Source organism: Macrobrachium rosenbergii, chromosome 24 (genome assembly GCF_040412425.1).
Source record: "Macrobrachium rosenbergii isolate ZJJX-2024 chromosome 24, ASM4041242v1, whole genome shotgun sequence".
Taxonomy (NCBI): Eukaryota; Metazoa; Arthropoda; class Malacostraca; order Decapoda; family Palaemonidae; genus Macrobrachium; species Macrobrachium rosenbergii.
In genome coordinates this window covers 17579493-17602727 of record NC_089764.1, presented here as the reverse complement: position 1 = coordinate 17602727, position 23235 = coordinate 17579493, and the positions used below count along the sequence as shown (strand labels likewise).

The window sequence follows — 23235 nt, the reverse complement described above, 5'->3', positions numbered from 1 at the left end:
TCCTCCCTCCAACCAGTGAGTCTTCCTAATGTAAAGGACTGACGGTTTGTTTATTGTGTCGGAACAAATCACAATTTTTAAAAGTAAATTGTACTTTTCCTAACTAACCTGAGGTCCTTTACATTACATTTCATGCCTACCTCATGCCACCCCTCAATCTGATACCTGGGCCAAAAGGCAAATTGGAATGTTTACATTCGGGCAGGCGGTACTCCCGCCTCCTGGACGGTAGTTAACTCCCTAACCACCTTGTTCGAAAGTTCAACGGCCGTTTCCAGCCTACAATGAAAGTAATTCTTAATGTAAAGGACCTCGGGTTTGTATAGTTAGGAAAAATACAATTTTCTTTTAAAAATTGTGATATTAGTCAAAATAAAAAAACACTGTTGATGAAAAAGCATTTCAGAACAGAGAACAAGACGTAGAATAAAGAAGTTATTAAAAAGAGGTTGAGAAGACTTCTAAAAATAGATTGGTCGGAAGGGGAGAGAGACAGAAATTCTCTTCCAACTGTCCATATTTTTGTCAACCATTTATTTCTTTTTTTAACGGCAATGTATTAAGCTAACTTTTCAATGAAATTACAGTAACTTCAGTTTCATTTAAAAGTTAGCTTAATAATTTGGGAGCATGATTAAGGTCATATTCAGTGTTTAAACTTTAGAAATAAGCATTTATTAGCATTTTAGAGACCGTGCCAAACTTACGTGAACATTTACCTTGCACGAGAGGTTCTGGAACCTAACCTCGCGTAAGTTTGGGGTATGACTGTACAGAATCGGAGCCCACCCTCCTCCCCTCTGATGGACATAAGCCATAAAATGAATGAGGATTGTCTGCTAGGTCATTCCAATCTTCCGTTAGTGGGACGGGAGATCACTTACACAAACTATATTGATGCGCTACCAGCGAAATTTTGAATCTAAGCTGCCGTTTGAGTGGAAACTATACCTATGTAATTACTTGGTAAGTATATATAAAACTTTATTTATTATGAAAATGTCATTTTTACATATACTTACCAAGTAATTACATGATTGGAGCCCTCCCTCCTCCCTTCGCACGGACACAAGGGTACAAACAAATTGAAGCTCTTTGCTAAGTTGTTCTTATCCATTCCCCTGAAAGAGGGTGGGGCAAGTCACCTACCCCTAAACAAACTAGTGCGACCCATGAATTTCAAAATTTTAAGCTGCTGAACGAGTGAAACTAATAGCTGTGTAATTACTGGGTAAGTATATATAAAACTTTATTTTATTATAAAAATGTCATTTTATTCATAATATGATAGGATTACTATGAAAATACACTAGGTTTTGATACAGATCCACCAATCATATTCATAGTATTTGTTTTCTAACCTTGTTGATTTCACTGTTGCATGCTCAGTCTACATAAATTATGATGAGGTTGACGGATGGATGCCTGGGGGTTCAGGTAGTACTAGTGTCATTTGTGGGCAAAGAAATGTGAGCCTTGGGATCACTTGCAGACCACAATATTTGAAAGATATGATTGATGGCTCTGTATGAAAAACTAGTTTAATGCTATGAAAACTTTCGTTGTGAACTTATTTCACATATCTTGTAATATTGTTTTTCAGGTGTCACCAGATGGATAGATGTTGATCAAAATAAGCTATGCAACAACACTACAAAAGAGCATCAGTATTCCCTAATTCAGAAGTGGTCATATTGAAATACTTGAGCTTCTGTGATTCTTTTCTTCAATATTATGTTCAACTAGTGAGATGTTCTATGGAAGCTCTTCATATGTTATACAGTGTGTAAACTCTATTTGTATGATTTGATTTTGATATTTATAAGTTATCAAAATATACTGTTAAGATTGTAGTTTTAACATTGCTTAGTTTTATGATATTTATCTTATTTGTGAGTAAGAAATTTGTAAAGATTACAGAAAATTTTTAGACACTAATCTTTATCAAAGACTTGATTTAGAATTTTTAAATCATCTTATTTGGTATCTTCAGTATGATATTAATTTTAACATTTAAATTATTTAAACATTTTTAACTTGAAATAAGTATGAAGATGTGTCGTTTTTGGTAATAACATGTAATGGTTACCTTTGTGTATACCTAAACTTTTGCAGCATGGATTTATCTAGGAAAACAATTGGAGATAATCCTAATAGGGTTAATACAGGCCAAGAGTATCCCGTGAATATATACAAGAAGCGGAAAACTTTCCTCTCACATATAAACACATATGAGGAACTTCCATTAAGACAGCAAGAAAGTACAAGTATAGTTTCAGGAGAGAATAACAAAAGTTACACCTCAAAACCAGAGTTTGAAAAAGGATGTTCATCTAATGCTGATTGTTTCATTCAGAGCCATGTTCCTATTACAGAAGATAGCAGAAGTGATAACAGAAGAAGTTCTAAGAGTACTATAAATAGATCTGGTATTTGGGCAGCAGCTCTACCCAGTGATACAGAATCAACTCCTTCAGAAAAAGGTGAAAATGATGAATTGTTAGATCCACTTGATGTTGGTAAAGAAAAGGAAAATCACCAGTGCGCGTTGATTAATAAAACTGAAAATAACGGCAATGCTGAAAATAGGGAAATTAAGTCAAAAGAAAATGATTCTGATGGAAGTGACAGAGAGGATCTTTCTTTTGATGAAGTCACCAAAGATTTTATTGACTCTGCATCATCTTCATCTGAAAAAGATAGTGATGATGGGAATGAATGGTTCACTTGTAAGGGTTGTGACAAAGTGTTCTTTGCCAGAAAGGCCTACACAAACCATAGACGTAGTTGTAATTTAAAACAGGAACAAAATTGCCCTTTTTGTAAAGAAGTTTTTACAAAGATGAGTGAATTGGCAGATCATGTGAAAGCAGTTCACAAGAATGATAAACCATTTTTGTGCGATATCTGTGGAAAAACCTTCCCACATCCAATGGCTTTGAACAGGCATATGCTATCACACTCAAAAGTAAAGTCACACACTTGTAACGAGTGTGGTAAGAGTTTTGCTTCTCAGTCGAATTTGAGGTCACATGCTTTAATACATAGTGATGAAAAGCCATTTCAGTGTGAAGAATGTGGTCATAAATTCCGTCGTATCAGTACGTTACGTTTTCATAAGAGAACTCATACAAATGAGCGCCCTTACCAATGTGATGTTTGTGGAAAAACTTTCACCCAACCTAGTAGCCTAAAAACACATCAAAAGTTACATTCAGGTGAGAGACCGCATGCTTGTAATGTCTGCAATGAAAAGTTTGCTTTGAAGGGTGCCTTGCAGTCACATATGCGGACTCACACCAAAGAAAAACCTTTTAATTGTGAGGTTTGTAGTAAAAGCTTTGCTCAGTCTAGTGCTTTAAAAAGCCACTTAAAGACACATGAAAATGACAAGACTGCCAATACTGATGGTAACAGTAAAGAGCTGGCACAAGAGGATGAAGCACCCACTGATGGGAAACCTAAAAAACACCCTTGTGAACTTTGTGGACGCTCTTTTGCTCTAAAGAATACCTTGAAAATACACATGATGAGGCATAGAGGGGAAAGACCACACAAATGTGATGTCTGTCCCAAGAGTTTCACTCAGTCAAGTACCTTAAAAATTCACAAGCGAATACACACAGGCGATAAACCATATGCTTGCAGTGTTTGTGATGCTCATTTCGCATATAATTATGCTCTCCAGAAGCACATTCTAAAACACAAAGAAGCAGGAGAAATAGGAGAAGAAGAATTTTTAGAACAGGGAGACTGCGAGGAAGATGTCAAATTAAGTGTGTATGGTGGAGAGGATGTTGGACCTGATCCAGCAGCACTTGAAGAAATGAAAGAGAAAATTCTCCAGACACTATCAAGGACAGATGATAAAGATATAGTAAAACAAAATGATGACAGTGAAGTTAAACATGAAGAATCAAGTAGAAATGTTAACAGTGAAGAAAGTGATCATGGGGAAACAAATGTGATCTCTGATGGTGGTGAAGATCAAGAAAAAACTGTTAAAAAAGTAACACCCATGGACTTCTTGGCTGTATTTCAGTCTTCTTTTAAGGCTTCTCCTAACTTTGATTAGTATTAAGGTTACCTTTTCTGTTAATGGTTGATAGTGCAGTTGTAAGTATTAGAATTATCATAGTAGCTAAATTCCCAAAGAAATTAATAGCTTTCTAACCAAATGTTTGGCCTGGTAAAAATGTTTGTTTCATATGTACAATTACAATTTTGAAACAAATATTAAAAAGGAAGTGTTGATTCTCCCGTTAGCATAGATAGTGTAGATGTTTAGCTGTTTTATAGTACTGTTAATGTAATAGATTTGATAAATTTTGTCCGTAAATCACCTTGAGAGTCAGCATGTGCTGTTTTCTCCTTAGGGAACATGCTTTTCTCTTGCATTTGTAAAATTTTACTCAGTTGTACAGTTAACCCTGATGTGTCCATACAACAAACAAACCTGCTTTTTAGGTTTTACTGTACGTACATCCAATAAGGATGTGACATATAAGAGCTGAATTCAAACTTATAGAACAAAGATGAGTCTAAGCTTAGGTGAGACCTCTTGCCAAAGAGTGGTCACCCATGTCACTTGGTATTTTGTTTGTTTTGCATCCACCACGTACAGTAACTCAATTTCTCAGTTTTTGAAGGAAATTATAGTCATCATATCTCTTCCTTAATTTCATCTTATTCTTTTCGTTAAAGTTTAGATGATTATTTTCATTTATTTCTTAATGATATTGTAGTGTATTTTCAATTATTCAATTGGCAAGGCTTTTAATGCATTTAAGCTAATTAATTTTCTGTGTGCATTTAGGGTTGGATTCTTCTTGGTTGTATGTAGCCTGCAAAATGTATTATATTTTTATTCTGACGGTTTATGTGGCTTTTGCATTCATTATGAATACGTACTGTCTTTCACATTTTATGAAGACGTCATATGTGAAAGTATTTTTTATGTTGTCGTTTACGCATTGTGTACTTACTAAGTTTTAATTTTGGGCACAAGATTGAAAAGGAACATACCATTGTACATTACTCTGTGTTAAAGTATGTGTTCCCGAGATAATATGGTGGAAGCTAGGGGTTTATCATTATTACAGTATTTCTGTTTAGAAGTACGAATTGTTTACTCGTGTAGTTACTGTAGGTTTTTCAAGATTTCAGTTTGTATTTGCCATGATACAAGATAATGCTGTTTGCTTGACAGATACATTGTCAGTAAAGCAAATGCAATAGTAGAGGATGAGCTGGCAAGTAAGGAGCACTATCATTACCAGTATTTACCCTTGTTCTGTTTTCAAACACGTCAATGCTAATAAAGCAGACTTCACCTTTTAGTGGTGTTGCAATATCATTGTAAGAAATTGCACAAAGACTTTGTTTATAGTACAGTAAATAATTCAAGGACATAGAGTGAGGTTTTGGATTGTCATCAGCAGCTACAGTCTTATAGGTCTCCAATTTGATCAAGTGAGGTGAAGAGCTACAAAAATCATCTTCCCCTTTAGCAGTAATTCAGCAGCATAATGATAATGTTCATTTATTGCATAGGCTCTCAAAATTTTAAATGATTTTTTCATTCCATGTAGCAAACTCTTCCAGTGGGTTTGCAGGACACTTATATGTTTACCATTTTAAGCTTACTGTGAAGTAGATGGGATCAAACTTAGGTGAGATGGGGAACTATTCTTACAGTTTAGGTCTTGCCACAATGTCAGCTTTTGTTTACTTTTCTGTTTGTTGGAATTCAGCAGTCAGCATTTCTGCCTTTACCAGGTGTTGATCAGGTAAAAAAGTTGGTATTTGTAGAACAGAAATAAATTAGACTTTTGTATGTTCACGAAGGGTATTTTATTGTGTACCATTTAGACTGTTAAGATTTGTAAATAACTAGATGTAATCTCTCTATGCGGTCCTTCATTGTCCCTCAAAGTCACAGCTACTAATGTGAGTTTAGACTGTCGTGGGTGTTAAGTAAATGTGATGATACAGAACATAAACCTGGTAGCTTACTGATGCTGTAAATCCAAAGCCTGGAGGCCAGGATCAAACTGACCTGTGTAAGCTTCAAGTCCCTTCTCTGCATTTAAGGGTTTTTGCATATGTATGTATAACCTATGCCATGTTCTCTCATATAGATTATATGTTACAAATTGCAGTCAGCCAAGTGATAAGGACACTGTTCAATCAAAGGATTATACTTTTTCAATTATGCTTCAGGTCATGTACCTGTGAAGAAATTTAGACAATTTCAAAGTGCACACACCAATAGGTGTGTCCCTTTTACATCATCATTCTGTATAGAGAATATTAGCTGATTCCAGAAGTCCTCACTGGGAGGGATTTTGCTGTTATTTTTGGGGTTATTTTAAATTGCTGTTATATACTGTATGTCAGTTAAGCCTTCCTCACCAACTTCCCCTACAACTTTCTTACTACCAGAATCCTTAACAGTATCCAGCCAGCACTGATTGCCATAGGCCTTAGGGTATCTAACTGCCTTTTTAATAAGAAGTGCATTTTCAGATGTGAGGCTAATCCATAAATCCATGATATGATGATGTTGTCAAGGCTGGCACTAAGGTCAGCATGAAATCTCCCAAAGATCAGTGTGTGTAATTTGCTTCAATGCATTTGGTGGTGCATTGATCAAGGGGTGTAGTAGTGGCATCATGTTATAAGACAACAACCATTGCTTCTACAGTCTTGGTACTCTTAAGAGATTGGAATGGTTGGAATATTGTCAATTATGAAGAAACCCTGAATGGTAGCCACTTTTCTTACAGGGATTTCCTCACTTCAGGAATGAATGAAGCACTAGTGGAATCATTCCAAGAGCAGCATGGCTGTCACACAAGCCTTCATTGTGTGTTGCTTAACCCTTAAACGCCAACTGGACGTACCATACGTCGACTAAAATTGTCTGTTGGGTGCCGAGTGGACGTACGGTACGTTGACTACAAAAAATTTCAACCTTCGGTCAACTTTGACTTGACCGAAATGGTCAAAAAATGCAATTGTAAGCTAAAACCCTTACATTCTAGTAATATTCAATCATTTACCATCATTTTGCAACAAATTGGAAGTCTAGCACAATATTTCAATTTATGGTGAATTTTTGAAAAAAACTTTTTCCTTACATCCATGCGGTAACTCGGCCGAAAATTTCAGAAATTCTTTGGTCATTTTGTCATAATTTTTGCACCATTTTATATTAGCCGTTGCATAAAGTTTTATATATGAAAATGTGCACAATTTCTTGTAAAATAAAACAAAAAAACAACCTATGGTTGTAGCTTTTATCAGTTTGGAAATATTTTCATATAAATCACGATAAGTGCCAAAATTTCAACCTTCGGTCAACTTTGACTCGACCGAAATGGTCGAAAAACGCAATTGTAAGCTAAAACTCTTACATTCTAGTAATATTCAATCATTTACCTTCATTTTGCAACAAATTGGAAGTCTCTAGCACAATATTTCGATTTATGGTGAAATTTTGAAAAAAAAACTTTTCCCTTACGTCTGCGCGCGGTAACTCGGCCGAACATCTCGGAAATTCTTTCGTCACTTTGTCGTAATGTTTACACCGTTTTATATTAGTTGTTACATAAAGTTTTATATATGAAAATGTGCGCAATTTCATTTAGAATACAACAAAAAATAACTCATGGTTGTAGCTTTTATCAGTTTTGAAATATTTTCATATAAATCACAATAAGTGCCAAAATTTCAACCTTCGGTCAAATTTAACTCGACTGAAATGGTCGAAAAACGCAATTGTAAGCTAAAACTCTTACATTCTAGTAATATTCAATCATTTACCTTCATTTGGCAACAAATTGGAAGTCTCTAGCACAATATTTCGATTTATGGTGAATTTTTGAAAAAAACTTTTTCCTTCCGCGCGGTAACTCGGCCGAACATCTCGGAAATTCTTTCGTCACTTTGTTGTAATGTTTGCACCGTTTTATATTAGTCGTTACATAAAGTTTTATATATGAAAATATGTGCATTTTCATGTAGAATACAACAAAAAATAACTCATGGTTGTAGCTTTTATCAGTTTTGAAATATTTTCGTATAAATCACGATAAATAGAAAAAATTCTACCTTTGGTCAACTTTAACTCGACCGAAATGGTCAAAAACTGCAATTGTAAGCTAAAACACTTACAGTCTAGTAATATTCAATCAATTACCTTCATTTTGCAACAAATTGGAAGTCTCTAGCACAATATTTCGATTTATGGTGAATTTTTGAAAAAACTTTTTTTTAAGTCCACGCATTATGAATTCATGCATCATTTTGTGATAATATTTTCTCTGTGTTGCTTTGATCGTTTTACAATTTGTTATATACCAAAATCATTGCCATTTAGTGTACAATACAAAGAAACAAAAAATAACTCGTTAGCTTTAACCGTTTTGCTCACAGCGCGATTTGTATACAATTATATATGAAATTTTTTTCACACTGTCATATATTTCAATATTTATATATGATAATAATACTTTTTTTCATTTCTGATGGTTGCATACTAAACTTCAGGCAATGAGAAAAAAAGGAGCCAAAAATTAACACTTAATCTTAAAAACTAAGCATGCTATGATTTTTTGAAAAAAACTTTTTTTCCGCTTTGGCGCTAACTCCCGAATGCCGCCGGTATAAGACAGACACTTTTGTAAATAGAGGCTCAGCATTTAAGGGTTAAACACATTTGGCCTTTGCCCAATGCCTGATGTTGCTGGCAAAAAAAAAAAAAAAAATGCATGAATCTACATTATTTTTGAGTTGTCTGCTAAGGTAAGTAGTAGTTAATGCAGCTGTCACTAGAATATTCTGGTGGTTCAGTTTCCCCACTGCAAATTTTATGCTGCTGTTGTTACTTATGGCTTTAGGAAGTGAAGATCACACAGTCTGGATGGAAAGGAAAAAAATTATCCAGGTGAGCTAGTTAAACACTGGTTGTATGTTTATAAGTCTAATGGGAATGTTGTTTATATTCTTAGGGGTACTGGGAGTGTTTGTTGATGCAGTGGTTTGACCAAGTATCTGGTTGCATTGTTGTAAAGTGCCAGAGTAATGGGATTTTTTTCATCTCATGAATTCTTTTGTTGATTTTTCACTTTTGTGGTTGCATGTATGACTGGTTCTTTTTCAGAACAAGCCTGATTCTCCACAACTGAAGACTTGCTTTGGAAAGTTGCCTTTCTCTGCTATAAGTTCATTTAACACTTATGGATATGATGATGAGGAGAGAAGCCTCGTAACAGACACTAAAATCACTTGACAAATCCTTAAGAAAAAGGAAACTTATCTTACCATGATTGTCAAGTTCAAATTGTATTGTTGAAGAAAGTTAACAAGCCATCCTTCAATAGCCTTAAGTTCCTTCCTCTTGCTTTCCTCAACCCCTCCATTTTACTGATCATAGAGTCTAAGGGCATTTTTGTGTAAAATTATGCTAGTAATGGAAATATATTTTTTGTGATGATACTGTGTATCCTCTGGCCAGTCAGTGTTCTAGCAAGCAATTTATCACAGACATGAGACCATTTTTGTAGTTGGAAGACTGAAAGATCAATTCTAACCCTCTGAGACTCTTGTGATGCCAGATAATGTCATGCAATTTTCTTCCTTTCAGACTCTGATGATGTCAAGTATGTCACCTGTAGGAAATAAGTAAAAAATGCGCTGAAGATTCTTTGGCCTAACTGAGTTTCTGTACAGCTTATAATCTAGGCCACCGAAAATAGATCTATCTTTCGATGGTCTCGGTATAATGCTGCATGAGCCGTGGCCCATGAAACTTTAACCACGGCATGGTGCTGTCCTGTCCTATATCGTTGCCAGAAGCACGATTATGGCTAATTTTAACCATAAATAAAATAAAAACGACTGAGGTTAGAGGGCTATAATTTGGCATGTTGGATGATTGGAGGGTGGATGATCAACATCCCAATTTTCAGTCCTCTGGTCTCAGTAGTTTTTAAGATCTGAGGGGGCAGAAAAGGGCGGACAGACCGACAAAGTCAGCACAATAGTTTTCTTTTACAGAAAATTAAAATGCATGAATCTTCTGGTGTTGTGTAGCAACAGTATGGTGTTTTCAGAGTGCTGGGGATGGATTTAATTCAATTCCATAGAAGTAGGGACTGCTCAAAGAGAATTATCATTACTGTATCCCAGTTCAGAATAAGAATTTTGGCCAATTTTAATATACAATTGTATAAATGCAGTAACTGACAAATTTATTGTACTTTCTCATGGGGCAAATGAATATACTAATGGTTCCTACACGATATACAAACCATCGGTCCTTTACAATAGGAATTACTTATGGCGAAGCTGGAAACGGCTGTTAAACTCTTGGACAAGTTGGTTGGCAGTAACTACCGTCCAGGAGGCGGGAATACCCGCCTACCCGGATGTAAACATTCCAGTTTGCTTTCGGCCATCATGCGTTGCAGACATGTTTTTGGAGCTCTTTGCCTGACTGTCATTAAGCTCTTTTATTTCCAGGTAGGATCTTTTTTATCTTTTTGTGTACAGTATATACTGTGTGTGTTTGATATTTGTTAATATACAAACTCATGATTTTTTATAGCCTTGTGTAGAACGTCATCCCCAGAGTGTGTTTTTGGGTTGGCGGCCAGGGCCGTAACAAGTCTGCTCCCTTTTTATTGAACCTCATGCCCTCTGCTTTTACAAGAGCATGGCTGTATCCCTATTTTGACTTGTGCTTAGTGTTGCTCTTTGCTGCCCCGCTGTGGATGAGTTTGCAGGGAGGAAACTTCGCAGGAAAGTTGCCAGGCGTCTTCTTCTGATGGCGCCCTTGGTAGCTGTCCCTTCGTCCTCATTTCTCTCTCTTGATAAGCTTTCCCTTCCTGCTGTTTCTCCTTCGCCCTCTTTGCTCTCTCGTCGGGCAAAGATTGCAAGGCAGGCGGAGCAGTCTGGCGACCTCTTCTCAGGGGTCTCCTCTTGCTTCATAGGGCAATTCCCCTCAGGGCGAGAGGAGTCTCTCTCTACTAATCATCTTTGCTTTTTTCTTCAGGTTGACAGTGAGCATCGTAGGCGCAGCAGTAGATGGCTGGATATCTCACAGTTGGATATCTTTGCCATGAAGAGTTTCCCCTGTGACACTCATACAGGGGTTACTTTGGGAACGACCACAGTACCTTGGTGGCAATGGCGTAGGTCCTTGTTGGTGTCTACAATTTCCGTGTATCTGTGATCCCTTCTACTCCTGCTGTGTCTCCTGTCTTGATTGCTCCTGTTGCCCTGGCAACCAGTCACTGGGCAGCTCCTGCTGTGCCTCCTGCTTCGTTGCCCCTGTCTCTGCTGCTGACATTCCTGAAGCTCCTGCCAGTTGGGCCACTCCTGTCGTGCCTCCTGCCTCAGCCACTCTGTTGCTCCTGTTGCTTCTCCTGGTGTTCCTGTCGCCTGGGCCGCCCACATTGCGCTTCCTGATTTAGCTGCCCCGGTGGTTCCTGTGTTTCCTGACCACCATCCTGTAGAAGATGTGGGAGAAGGGATCGAGGAAGAAGTCCTGTGAGATGTAGCCTTCTTCAACTCGATCTTTGACTTCATCTTCTGCGGCCTTCTCCCCATCTTCTGAGGCTCGTTTTGAAACTGTTCGAAACAGTGGCCGAAGAAGAGGAAGGCTGCCTCTCCCTCCCCTAAGAAGTCCCACCATGGGGCTTCTAAGGGGCTGCCTCCCTTCATGGGGAGGCAGTGGGATCTCTCGTCAACTCTTTCTGGCCTTCGGGCTCAGGAACTGAATCGCTTACCCCAGGGTCTTGCGTTTCAGGAGTTGTGGGCCTGTAGACTTCGGTTGCGCTCCCATCACCATTCTAGGAGTTCTGCTTCTAGAGTGGTGCTGTGTCAGGTGCTCAACTTTGCCGAGTCACACCGAGTGCTTGAGAATTTTCAGAGTCTCATGCATCCCGAACTGATGTTGGAGAGACCTCTCACTGTCTCGGTTAAGGCATGCAAGTGTCTCAGTTCTTCCTGCCAGCACTGAGTTTTTAGTGCCCAGTTGGTTCTGAAACAGTGCTCGGTCAGGATCCCAGCCAGGTGTCTTGGTCCAGAGGCTTCGAACACCTGGAGAGGCAAGAAAGGGGTTCCCTTCAGAGGTCCTGCGGGACTTCTGAGGGACTACCTCTCTTCGGAGAGGCAGTATGTTCTCTCATTTGGCTCCTCCAGCCCTTGGGGTCGGGAACTAATTTGCATTCCCCACTGGGGTCTTGTGTCTCGGGGACCTCAAGTGCACAGCCTCTTGAAGCAACGTTCTCGATTCCAGTTCTTAGAAGTCTGTGTCTAAAACTGTTTCTGTGCCTGTCCCTCCTCAGTTTTCTTTGGAAGCCGAGAGGAGCTCACTCCCGATAATTGATCTTACGAGGTTCGGACTCCTTGGCATCTCGAGCGCTCACTGGCACTCAACTAGTGAGTCGTCAAGTGTCTGGGATTCTGCAGAATCTCTGGCACTCCCCAAACCAGTTCTAGGGAGTTCACTCTCTGGTCTGGTCTAGGCACAGGACAAGAGGAGGTGTTAAAACATTGAGGTGTTTCGACACTACCTGCCTGCTTCGTTTTGAGCGCTCATGCAGTTCCGAAACTTGCCTCAGACCCTTGGGTTCAAGCACTCGGGTTAGCAGACAAGAATCCCCTTTAAACCTTCTTCTCGAGGGGCCTCAGCCTCGGAGGAGATTAAGCATGTCTTGAGGACAGCGCTAGTTCATGGCTGAGCTTTTCTGGCTCAGTTCGGCTCAGCCCTCCTTGCTCGGCCAGTTCGGATTGGCTCAGCTTGCTCGCCCAGCTGGTGATTGCGTTTACGTGATCAGCTCTGCTTGCTCAGCTCGTGCAGTTCAGCTTGCTCATCCAGCCCCCAATCACGTCTACATGATCAGCTTGGCTCGCTCGGCTTGGCGAACCGAATGCTGTTGAGGTTCTCTTTCTTTCAGGAGACTCAGCTCTAGTGGACTTTTGCTCTCTTCAGGTTAGCACTTCGCTGTGGCGTTAGCGCTCTCCTTCCTCAGTGCTGCCGTCATCACCTCTGGTTGATGATCGCCCATGGCCAGCCTCTCCTGCTGGTTTTTCTATCAGGAGGGATAAGAGTGCTTTTTCTCCTTTCCTCTTCCCTCAAATCAAACCCTTTTGGTTACTGCTTGGGGATGCAAGTTGGATAGAGAGGACTCCAATGAGTTTTGTTTTTTATTGGAGTTCTGCTACAAGGATCTACATCTCAGGCTCAGTTCTCGGATCGGCTCGCCATACAACCGAGTAGTCAAGGATGGTTTTCTGGACTCTGGCGAGGTTATCCCTCCCAGAAGAATAGACCGGGAGTGTCGCACCCCAGGAGGACTCGAGGGTCTTCTTCTACTGGTTGTGGACACCCTCAATTTCCTTTCCGCAGAGATCTTCACGCCGATTCATCAGCACAATGACCTCAGGGAAAAGACCACAGCATCCCATGTGAATACTCTTCACTGCTCCTTGCAGGGTTTTGTTGAGGCTGCCATGGTCCTTGCTTGCTATAAGAGCTTTCTCAACCAGATGAATGCCTTTTCCCTGGACAAGGAGTTCATTTTGGTTGAGCCACCCATTCAAGCTCCTTTCTGTTCCTCTTCCTTGAAGAAGTGATTCTTCTTGCCTCAGAGGGGCCTTATGCCGACTAGCAGATTGTCCTGGCTCTGGCTTGTGCGGACTTGGATCTCTCGCCGTTTCTCTTCGCCATGAAGGGTGTTCCCTCTCGCAACAAGAGATGGCAAACCTGGAGGACACCGCTATGGTGTCCCTTCAGGTAGTCTCCTGATGAATCTGTGATCCTTCACTTTTTCAAGGCTTTGCCTCCTCAGATACGATCATTCCTGAAGAGGTCTCTGCCTTCTAGAGACTGTTCCAGTCTGGGGGTGGGTTCTCCTACCCAGCACCAGATAGTAACCTGTGAGCAATTCTGGTGCTAAGAAGAGGGACACTGTCCTGATTCAATTTCCAGTCTAGTAAGTCCCGAGTCGTCACGTTCCCTCAGGAATGGACCTTTACTCAGTTCTGGCCCCCTCTTTCGCTGAGAGTAGGTAGATACCACAGTAGTCAAGGAATGTGCCAGGGCAACTGCCTTGTCCTCTGGACAACGGCAGCCTAGCCCTTCCTCAGCCCCTAAGAAGTTTCAGGTTCCAAGGGTGCTCGCAGAACACTCAGCTTTCCTCATTTTCTTCTAAGAAAGTGTGTATACGTGTGTCTCTTTCAACCCTCTTTCCACCCTCTTTCCACTGGGAAGAGGGCAGAGGGAAGAGAGTAAGGGAGATTGCTCAGAATGGCGTTCTCCTCCAGCTGGTGCCTTGATGAAGGAATGACTGTCAAGTCATTGGACTATATGGCAGCAACATAGCCGAGACCTGGCAATGGATATCCTTCAGAAGTATCTATTTCCTCCGGACCTTGGCCACCTTTCATCGAACTTCTGTTTTGTCTTGTCTCTCGAGTTCCTGACTTCTGGAGCAGCCAGCCCAACTCGAGCTAGTCAACTTCGGTGTCCTGTCGTCGCTGCAGAAGCTGTCCCCTCAAGGGTAGCTTCGCCTTCAATTCTCTTCATGGAGTATGAAGGAGATCTGCTTCCAGTGCTTAATCCTTTCCTCTCTTGAAGGATGAGGGAGAATTTATGCTGGTGCTTAATTGACAGGAACTTTTGAATGTCTGCATATTCTCCTCGAGACATGCTTCTGTTCTCAGATGCACTGACCGGGGAATAGGTGCACACCTGTAAGACTGTTGTCTTCAAGGTGTGCGACCAAGACGATAAGTGCCTTCTCATCAACATCCTGGAACTCAAGGCAGTTTCCTGGCCCCCTGAAAGATTCAGGATCAGTTTTTTGAGATACTCTGGGGTGTTGTTAGGCAACACCACAGTACAGTAGTGGCAGATGTCAACAAACAAGAGGGTCTTGTTTCCCTCCTGTTTCTTCAGTTGACAGCAGGTGCTCGAGTGAACTGTGGTGCACTCTGTAGAGCAGTCAGCCAGATACATTCCAGGTACTGTAATTGGATGTATTGGCAGACAAGCTCCACCTCTGGCATCGAGTGACGGGGAGAGAGAGCTCCCTTCACTCACTTCTTCATAGAGAGTTGCTCGACTTGAGGGCTCCTTATCATCCTTCTGTTTGCCTCCTGGCTCAACAGAAGTCTGCAGGTATTCTGCTTAATCCTACCAGACTCACGGACCGCTACGGTGATGCATGCTGACACGGTGGGACAACCTCAACGTCTTCATCTGCCCTTCGTATTTGTCTAGTTCGCAAGGAGTTCAGCAAGTGTCGTTCACCCCGAATTCAGGTGAATGTTGGAAGACTTCGCTCTTTGCCCAACCTGCTAGCTCTGCTTCAGGGGCACCGAGAAGAGTTCCTCCTTGACCCGACCCTCTGTGTCAGCAACACTTGAAGCGGTTCCTTAGGCAGTACAATCCCTGTACCCTCACGACTAGAGACTATCCTGCTTCTCTTGCAAGCATAGGCTTCTCACTGACTGGTAACATAGATAGCTGGATATCTCTGTCATCCTCTGCAGCAGTACCCAGGGATTGGAGCTGTCTTCGCTGGTTGGTGTCGTTGGCGAGATTTTTTCTCTGGTCAGCTGCTCTTCAGCAGGTCGCAGACTTCCTTGTCTCCTCCGCTGAGAGTTGCTTCTCTCTGATGCAGTTGTGAAAGACATCAGCCCTATCTGGCCTAGCCTTCCATCTGAGAGTAGCCTTTTCCTCCTCAATCGAGATTTAGATACAGATGAGAAGCTTTTGTCGGTCTTGCTGTCCCAGGGGCCTCAGGTCCCTGGGTTCCACATGACTCTCATTTAGTGTTCCTGTCTCATGCTTCACAAGCGCCCTTGTGAGAGTCGTTGGACAGAGATCTGCCTCTCAAGACATCTCTCATCTTGCTCCGGCCTTGGCATAGAGGATGGACAATATTCGTGGACCTACAGGGGTTGAAGATTAATGCCTTTACTCCGTCTCGGATGTCGTAGCAGACTCCGAATCCGTCAGCATCTATTGCCAGGTTCAAGTCCGTCTTGATCTCCTCCTTAGACTTTGTAATTGATGACCCAGATCAATCGCTACTTTGTCCTGTTAGGGTGCTGTGGTACTTTCCAAAAAGGCTCAACATCCCTAACCTGGATGTTGTTGACTTTTTTTTACTAGTACTGACTCTCCCAAGGAAGAAGTGTCTAAGGACAATTATTCCTTTTTGTATAGCGGCTCATCCTTTTTCTGCCACTTACTTATCTAGAGTGAGTTAGCCTGGTGTTAGTCAATTCTCTCTTTTCAGTATTCACCTCTCACATGCCTCCACAGTTATGTGATGATGTCATGCAAGAACCCTCCATCCAGTATTTACCCTGGCATGCTGGGATGTCTTTGCTGACGGGTTTCTCTGTTTAGACGTATGTACAGTAAACCCCCCATATTCGTGGTCTCACTATTCGCGGACTCACGTAATCACAGATTTCTCTTTGAAACATATCTACCCATTATTTGCAGAAAATTCGCCAGTTCGCAGTATTTTTCACTGAGAAATATTCACTAATTACTGTATTTTCATATTTTCGTGACTAAATGCACTTTTTGTGATAAAACTATTAAAATACTCAAGTATAAGCATTTTTAGTTTTTTTTTTGTGTTTAAACTATCAAAATAAGCATTTCTAAGTGTTTTTAGAGGGGTTCTAAGTATTCGTGGATTTTAGCTATTCGCGGGGATGGGGGGTTGCGGTACGCATCCACCACGAATACCGGGGGTTTACTGTATTTCAACCATGAAGTGTTTGATTCTCCTTTAGTTTTTAAGCAGTGCATACCTTGCTCTGTTCTGTTTTCATTTCCTTTTACCAAGGATGATTCTGTTAACCAGCCCCATATAGTTTATTTATACTGTACCTCAGCTCCTGTTAAAATGAGTAAGAAGTTACACTGATTATGGTAGGCTGCATTATCAAATATATGAAGTTGAGTCTTTGGGAAATGGATTATCAGCTGAAGAGAAACGGAAACTGTTTAGTGTTATTAACTCTTCTCCTAACATGAGCAGTGTTTTGTGATCGCAACTGTTTGTAGAGTGAGCCTTTTGTGGTAGCTTTTGGATGCCACTACATCCGTTTCCAGTTTTGAAGCTGCTTAGAGTTGAGTTAGCATTTACACACGATATACGTTTGTCACCACCTTCTGTTCAACTTCCAGTTTCAAGTTCTGGGACCTAGGAACGAAGACTCCTGATAAAGTAACTTGGCCTAATTGTGAGGTGAAAGTACTACAGTACCTTTGATTGCAGTATTTAGTTCTTAGCGTTACAGCCCAATTTCTTTAAGAGTAATATATGTGTATGTTTTTGCATGCACACACACACACACACACATATATATATATATGTGTGTGTGTGTGTGTGTGTACAGTAAACCCCTGATATTCACGTTCTCACAATTTGCAGACTCAGTGATTCATGGAATTTTCTGTGGAACCTATCTATAAATTATTCGCAGGAAACTCACCCATTCACAGATTTTTTTTTGTAGAGCAATATTCTGTATTTTCATATTATTTTCTTGACTAAATACTGTACTTTATCTACATACATATTTTATGATAAAATAATGATTTACAATACTAATTTTTGAATAATATTAAGTTTAAGAAGATTAAATAATAAAAATAATTCTCTCTCTCTCTCTTACTGAGATGTATGTTTATTTGTTTTGTATAAATAAATAATTTACTAATTTTCAGATATTAATATTAATGTAAATAGCAATAATATCAATTCATTAAAGAAAATACTATAGTGAATTAGTAAGATTTTAGTTTATAAATTATGTAAAATTTTAAAAGAATACATATTGACCCCTAATCTTTTGCTGTAAGACTTGGAGAGAGGTGGGAGGGTGAACCTGTCAGATACACAAGTAACCTGACAGCGAGGTCAGTGTTGCCAACATAGTGGTAAAAAATCTCTCTCTCTCTCAGGAAAAGATAGAATTTTTATGTTTATTTGTTTTATATCATAAATAAATGTTTTACCTAATAATAAGTATTAATTTTCTAATAATAATAATAATAATAATATACTGTAATTACAACATTTATGCATTTCTATTGCAAGTTTTGAAAAATTTTAAACACAAATTTCAAACAAACAAATTTCAACCCCGATCTTTTCCCCGAGTTTTGGAGCTCAGGGGGGAGGGTGAACCTGTCAAATATGTCAAATTACTCCTCCCTTTCTTTTCTCTTGACAAAGGGTAAAATGTGAGAGATAGATAGATAGATAGATATGTAGTTCAGCCCTTCTCTCTCTCTCTCAGGAAAAGATACTGCTAATTTGTCTCTTTAACCAACTGGTGTTACACTGTGTGTGTGTTCATAGTGTTTTAAAAATGTGTAGTTAATGCATCTTTGGAAGACAAAAAACAAACATATAGATTTTGTAAAGAGAAATGGATTAACATTCCTCAAGAGATTAAAGAGATAAACTCTCTCTCTCTCTCTCTCTCTCTCTCTCTCTCTCTCTCTCTCTCTGCCAGTACAAATTTGGCTGAATTTGCCATAGTGGTAACTCACTCTCTCTTTCTGATTTGGCTGGAAGGGTTAGAAGTACGTATGTATATATTTTTAAGGGCATTAATGTTTAAGATGACTGAAATGATAGTACCTGTAATAATATAATTTCAAAAATCAAAGTAAAAAGATAATAATTTAAGGTATATTTGATGAAAGATGATTCTTTAAGTATACATTTGGTATTTGAACTTTAAAGATAGGCAGTTATAAATGATTGTAGAGGGGGGTTCTAAGTATTCATGGATTTTAACTATTCGCGGGAGGGCCTGGATCGCATCCCCTGCGAATAAGGGGGTTTTAAGTATATCTTAGTTTAACCAGACCACTGAGCTGATTAACATCTCTCCTAGGGCTGGCCCGAAGGATTAGATTTATTTTATGTGGCTAAGAACCAACTGGTTACCTAGCAACGGGACCTACAGCTTATTGTGGAATCCGAACCACATTATGACGAGAAATGAATTTCTATCACCAGAAATAAATTCCTCTAATTCTTCACTGGCCTGTCGGAGAATCGAATGCTGGGCCAACAGCGTGCTAGCCAAGAGCTCTATCTACCTCTCCAATGAAGAACTTGTTAAGGAGGTTTTACTAATATATATATATATATATATATATATATATATATATATATATATATATATATATATATATATATATATATATATATATATATATATATATATACATACATACATACATACATACATACATACATACACACACATATATAATACATATAGTGAATGTTCCAACCATATATTTGAAGCACTTCCTTCTATGCCCCTATTGATGGGTAAAATATGGACAGATGATGTGTTACAAGAATATATATACAAAGCATATGTACAGTAGGTGTGGCAGTAAGTCTCCATTGGTATGCAGGTGACCATTGACCCAAGAAGTAAAAGACATTTATATATATATATATATATATATATATATATATATATATATATATATATATATATATATATATATATATATATATATATATATATATATATATATATATATATATATATATATATATATATATATATTAGTTGAATTTAATGGCCTTTTGGTTGTTGATTAACTTTGTATTAGTGTCACAGTACTTTCTAAATCTTTTATGTTCTTCAAAGTGTAATTGATGGATAAAGAAATGAAGTTTAACTCTTTGTTCCATTTACTGGGAACACAAACCACAGCTGTTCCGTCACTTGTTGTGACCTCTTCAAAGTGTACTACATTTTCTTTGCGTACTCATGGTTTATTACATGGTGCGGACCGCTTGTAGGCTAATGGGCACTCCCCATGTGCATTGAGACACCACCCAGCGTTTGTCATCTTCGAGTAGAATTTGGGTTATGAGGATGTCCAAGAAAGGCAAAGTTTTCTCTCTGCTGAATTCGACCATAAAATTTATGGAGGAATTATTAAGTTCTTGGACTAATTTTACGGCTTCATTTTTGTCTTTCATTGTGATAAAAATATCATCAATATACCTCCTGAATACGACAAACGCTGGGCAGTGTCTCAGTTCATGTGGGGACTGCCCATTAGCCTAAAAGCAGTTAGTGGTTGATGCTTATATCAAGAGAGCTATAAACCAATGCTCCATGTGGCGGGAGACACACCTGGAAATCGAGCGAGTCCAGCAACTCCTGACCAACAATGGATTTCAGGATAAACTCATACAAGGTGTAACAAGAAGAATTTAACAATTCTACAACAGTGAAACCAGAACAATAGGTGATAATGATAAAAACATCATAATTTATCATCGGACTGAATATAGCGAAAGATTTGAAGAAGAAAGGGAGAGGCTTACCAGCATAATCAACAGAGGGATAACACCCAAAGCCCCCTTCGAACAGGCTCAAGTTCGCATCTATTGCAAACCTAATTTGACTGTTTCCCTCGTAATGAGGAGCAACACAAACCAGAACCAAAACAAAGAAGACAGTGCCAATGTCGTTTACTGTTTTGCTTGCCCTGAGAGGATGTGCCAGTGCTCCAAAAAAATACGTTGGACACACTTCTACAATGTTAAAAAGATGTCTGCAGGCCCACGTAATAACGGAGCCATCCACCAACACTATGTCGATCATCACAATAAAAAACCAACGACTCAGGAACTAGTGGAGAATAACATCATCTGTACAGAGCAAAACCTCCACCGACTAATCATAGCAGAATCAGTCTGCATTTTATTACAAAGACTGACCCTGAACCGCCAACTGGAAGCAGAAAGATCGCCCCCATCTTGTAGGCGGCCAATGTAGTCTTCTCACCTGACTTCATGCCACTGGATGCCGTCTGCTTGCCGCCCCCCACAGATGTCACCCTGCTGAATTACCCAACAACGTCCCTGTCCAGAAGTCATCGAGAGACTTCCGCCCAAGTCCTGCTTGAAATAGTTCCTATGCTGCCTATGCCGAAGATTGCTGTATCCAGCCACTCGCTCCTGCGCGCTGATGCCTACTAGTCTACCAGTGCCCCTATCGTTCGTCGTATTTCCCTCTGGTGGGGGAACCCTGAGTGACAATGCTTCCACTGATGCCCTACAGCAGACCCCTGTCTCTACAAACTTCACATCTTGTCAATGGACCTAAGGTAGTGTGATTGGAGGTTGTTTGTTGGCCCCTTACCTACAACCAGCCTGTGCTTATATAACTGTTCTCCTATTTCCTATACCCATATTCCTGATCCTTTCCCTCAGAGATTCTTGTGATTTTGATTGTGGTGGAATTGTGATCAATAGTGACATTGTTTGATTTTCATATGCATACTTGTGTTAACTTGTAACCATTACGTAAGACAGTGCCCTAATATTTTGCCTAAATGAATTCATTGTTATTTTACTCGATCCCATTCATATGTGTTCAATTTTCTTGTTCTTGCAGATCCATAACATCGAGTCCCTGTTGTGTGGTGTCAACTGTAGATCAGTGGTGCCACCTTCCTGCATGTCCAGGTGCCATATCCGGCTAAGATATCTGGACTATCAACAGTGCAACGTTCTCGCATCCTCCCTGATATCCATCGCTTGTTAGCCCATGAACGACCAAGAGTATAAGATTTGCGGCTGTGGCACTTTGCTTGAGTACTATGTGATTCTTTTGTGTAACATAATTCCTGACAGTGCCACAGAGCTCCATTGATAGCTCCTGTACATATTCTATCTTCTGACTGATTTAGTGAATTATACTATTTAGTGGACATCTTAAGTTTACCTCCAAGCCTTGCATATATTGGTATATTTTGAGTATTTTTCACTTTTAACTTTTCCTGTTCACCGGAGCGCAGCCACCCTCAGTCAGGTGTAGTTATCAGAAATCCTATTAAGAGCCAGCTTTCCAAACACAAGGCAGCGCGAACGTGACAGTGGTGACCTTGCCAGGAGCCTTAGATCTTGGGTACAAACTGTAATAATTATTTAAAGTAAAATTCAGAACCCCTTGCAACTCAGTCAACTAGCAAATCAGTTTCAACTGGCTAAATCTGAGTTCCCCTTTTACTGAACAGCACTTTTCATTGGCATATCCTGTTCTGGCATCCGTTCTTGTGTATCTTAGTAGCTTTGAGCGCGAGTTGCCATTTGCTGCTTGCCTGTACCTTAACTGAGTGTAAGTACAGTGTTTATGAGACTTTATATCTCAGTTTACTTGTTCAGTGTCTAGTAACAGCAGTAATAACTCAGTTAATAATTTAACAAATCCGGGAAAGTGCGCAATTCCCAAGTGAAAGAGTTCTGTGATCTTTATGCTGCAAAAACCCACTTACTCTCAACCCCATGCATCTGTCATCTCGAGGACTGCATGTATACACCTGCTTGAGTCATCCGCCCAGTAGAATCAAATCACGTATTAAAAAACTGTTTATTTCTCTTAACCTGTCGTAAGTTATGCATCCATATTACGTCTATCAAACTAGTAATGCTGTTGAGATTCTGTTGAATAATATACTGCTGTAATCTAAAGTCAAGTGACATAAATATACGTCTACTTCCCTGTTTATCTGGCAACTCTGTGTTTCGCGTAATTTGTAGTAGCCTGAATGCCCTGACTGACGCCTGGCCAAACCATCTAGCCAAGAGTTCATTGACCCCAGTACTTTACCTGAGCTACCACTGGTAGACTTTCCTGATAGACAGTAACTTTGGCAGTTTGTCCGAGAGAAAGATTTGCTTGCCTTTAACTTTAGCTCACCAAAAGTCTGCTTGCAAGGATGCTCATTTGCTGGTATACTTGATTCCTTTTGCTTCAGGTTTATTAACTCGCTTACTGAATGTGGCGAGAGCTTATGAGCTAGAACCTTACCCTCCTACTTTACGAGAACAGTGTTTGTTTATACTGTGTGAGTTGTGCATACCTTTGAAGCATATATACAAACCAATATTTTATATAAACTGAAAGTGATTTATTTGTGTTCAAACTCATTACGACTAGCTACCGTGTGTGTTCTGCTTACTTTGCTTAACAGTATAGTGTATTGAAGCAGGACACGAGTTGTCTGTGCTGAGCATTGAAGGATATCCTACCCTGCTAACTCAAAGCTGTAGTGAGTTGGGTCTCTTGGCAAGAGACTGATATTGTTGGGAATTCCTAGGACCTTTTGTCTGACTGTTTTTTTGAAACAGTGCACTT

At 39.7% G+C, this 23235-nt stretch overlaps 1 protein-coding gene across 2 annotated transcripts in view; it reads left to right on the top strand.

The window, feature by feature from the left end:
- The window catches only part of LOC136851896 (oocyte zinc finger protein XlCOF6-like), a 69979-nt gene extending 47302 nt beyond the window's left edge, over window positions 1–22677 (top strand). The window contains exons 3-4 of one of the 2 annotated variants that reach the window (XR_010856993.1): window positions 1604–1782; window positions 21493–22677. Coding sequence is in view for 1 of the 2 variants with exons in the window: in XM_067126235.1 (XP_066982336.1) it covers window positions 2117–4075 (1959 nt within the window). In the remaining variant the exon portion in view is untranslated. Of the gene's footprint in view, window positions 1–1603; window positions 5911–21492 lie in introns of those variants that run through there. The other variant, XM_067126235.1, reaches the window with a different exon arrangement.
- Window positions 22678–23235: the final 558 nt, after the last annotated feature.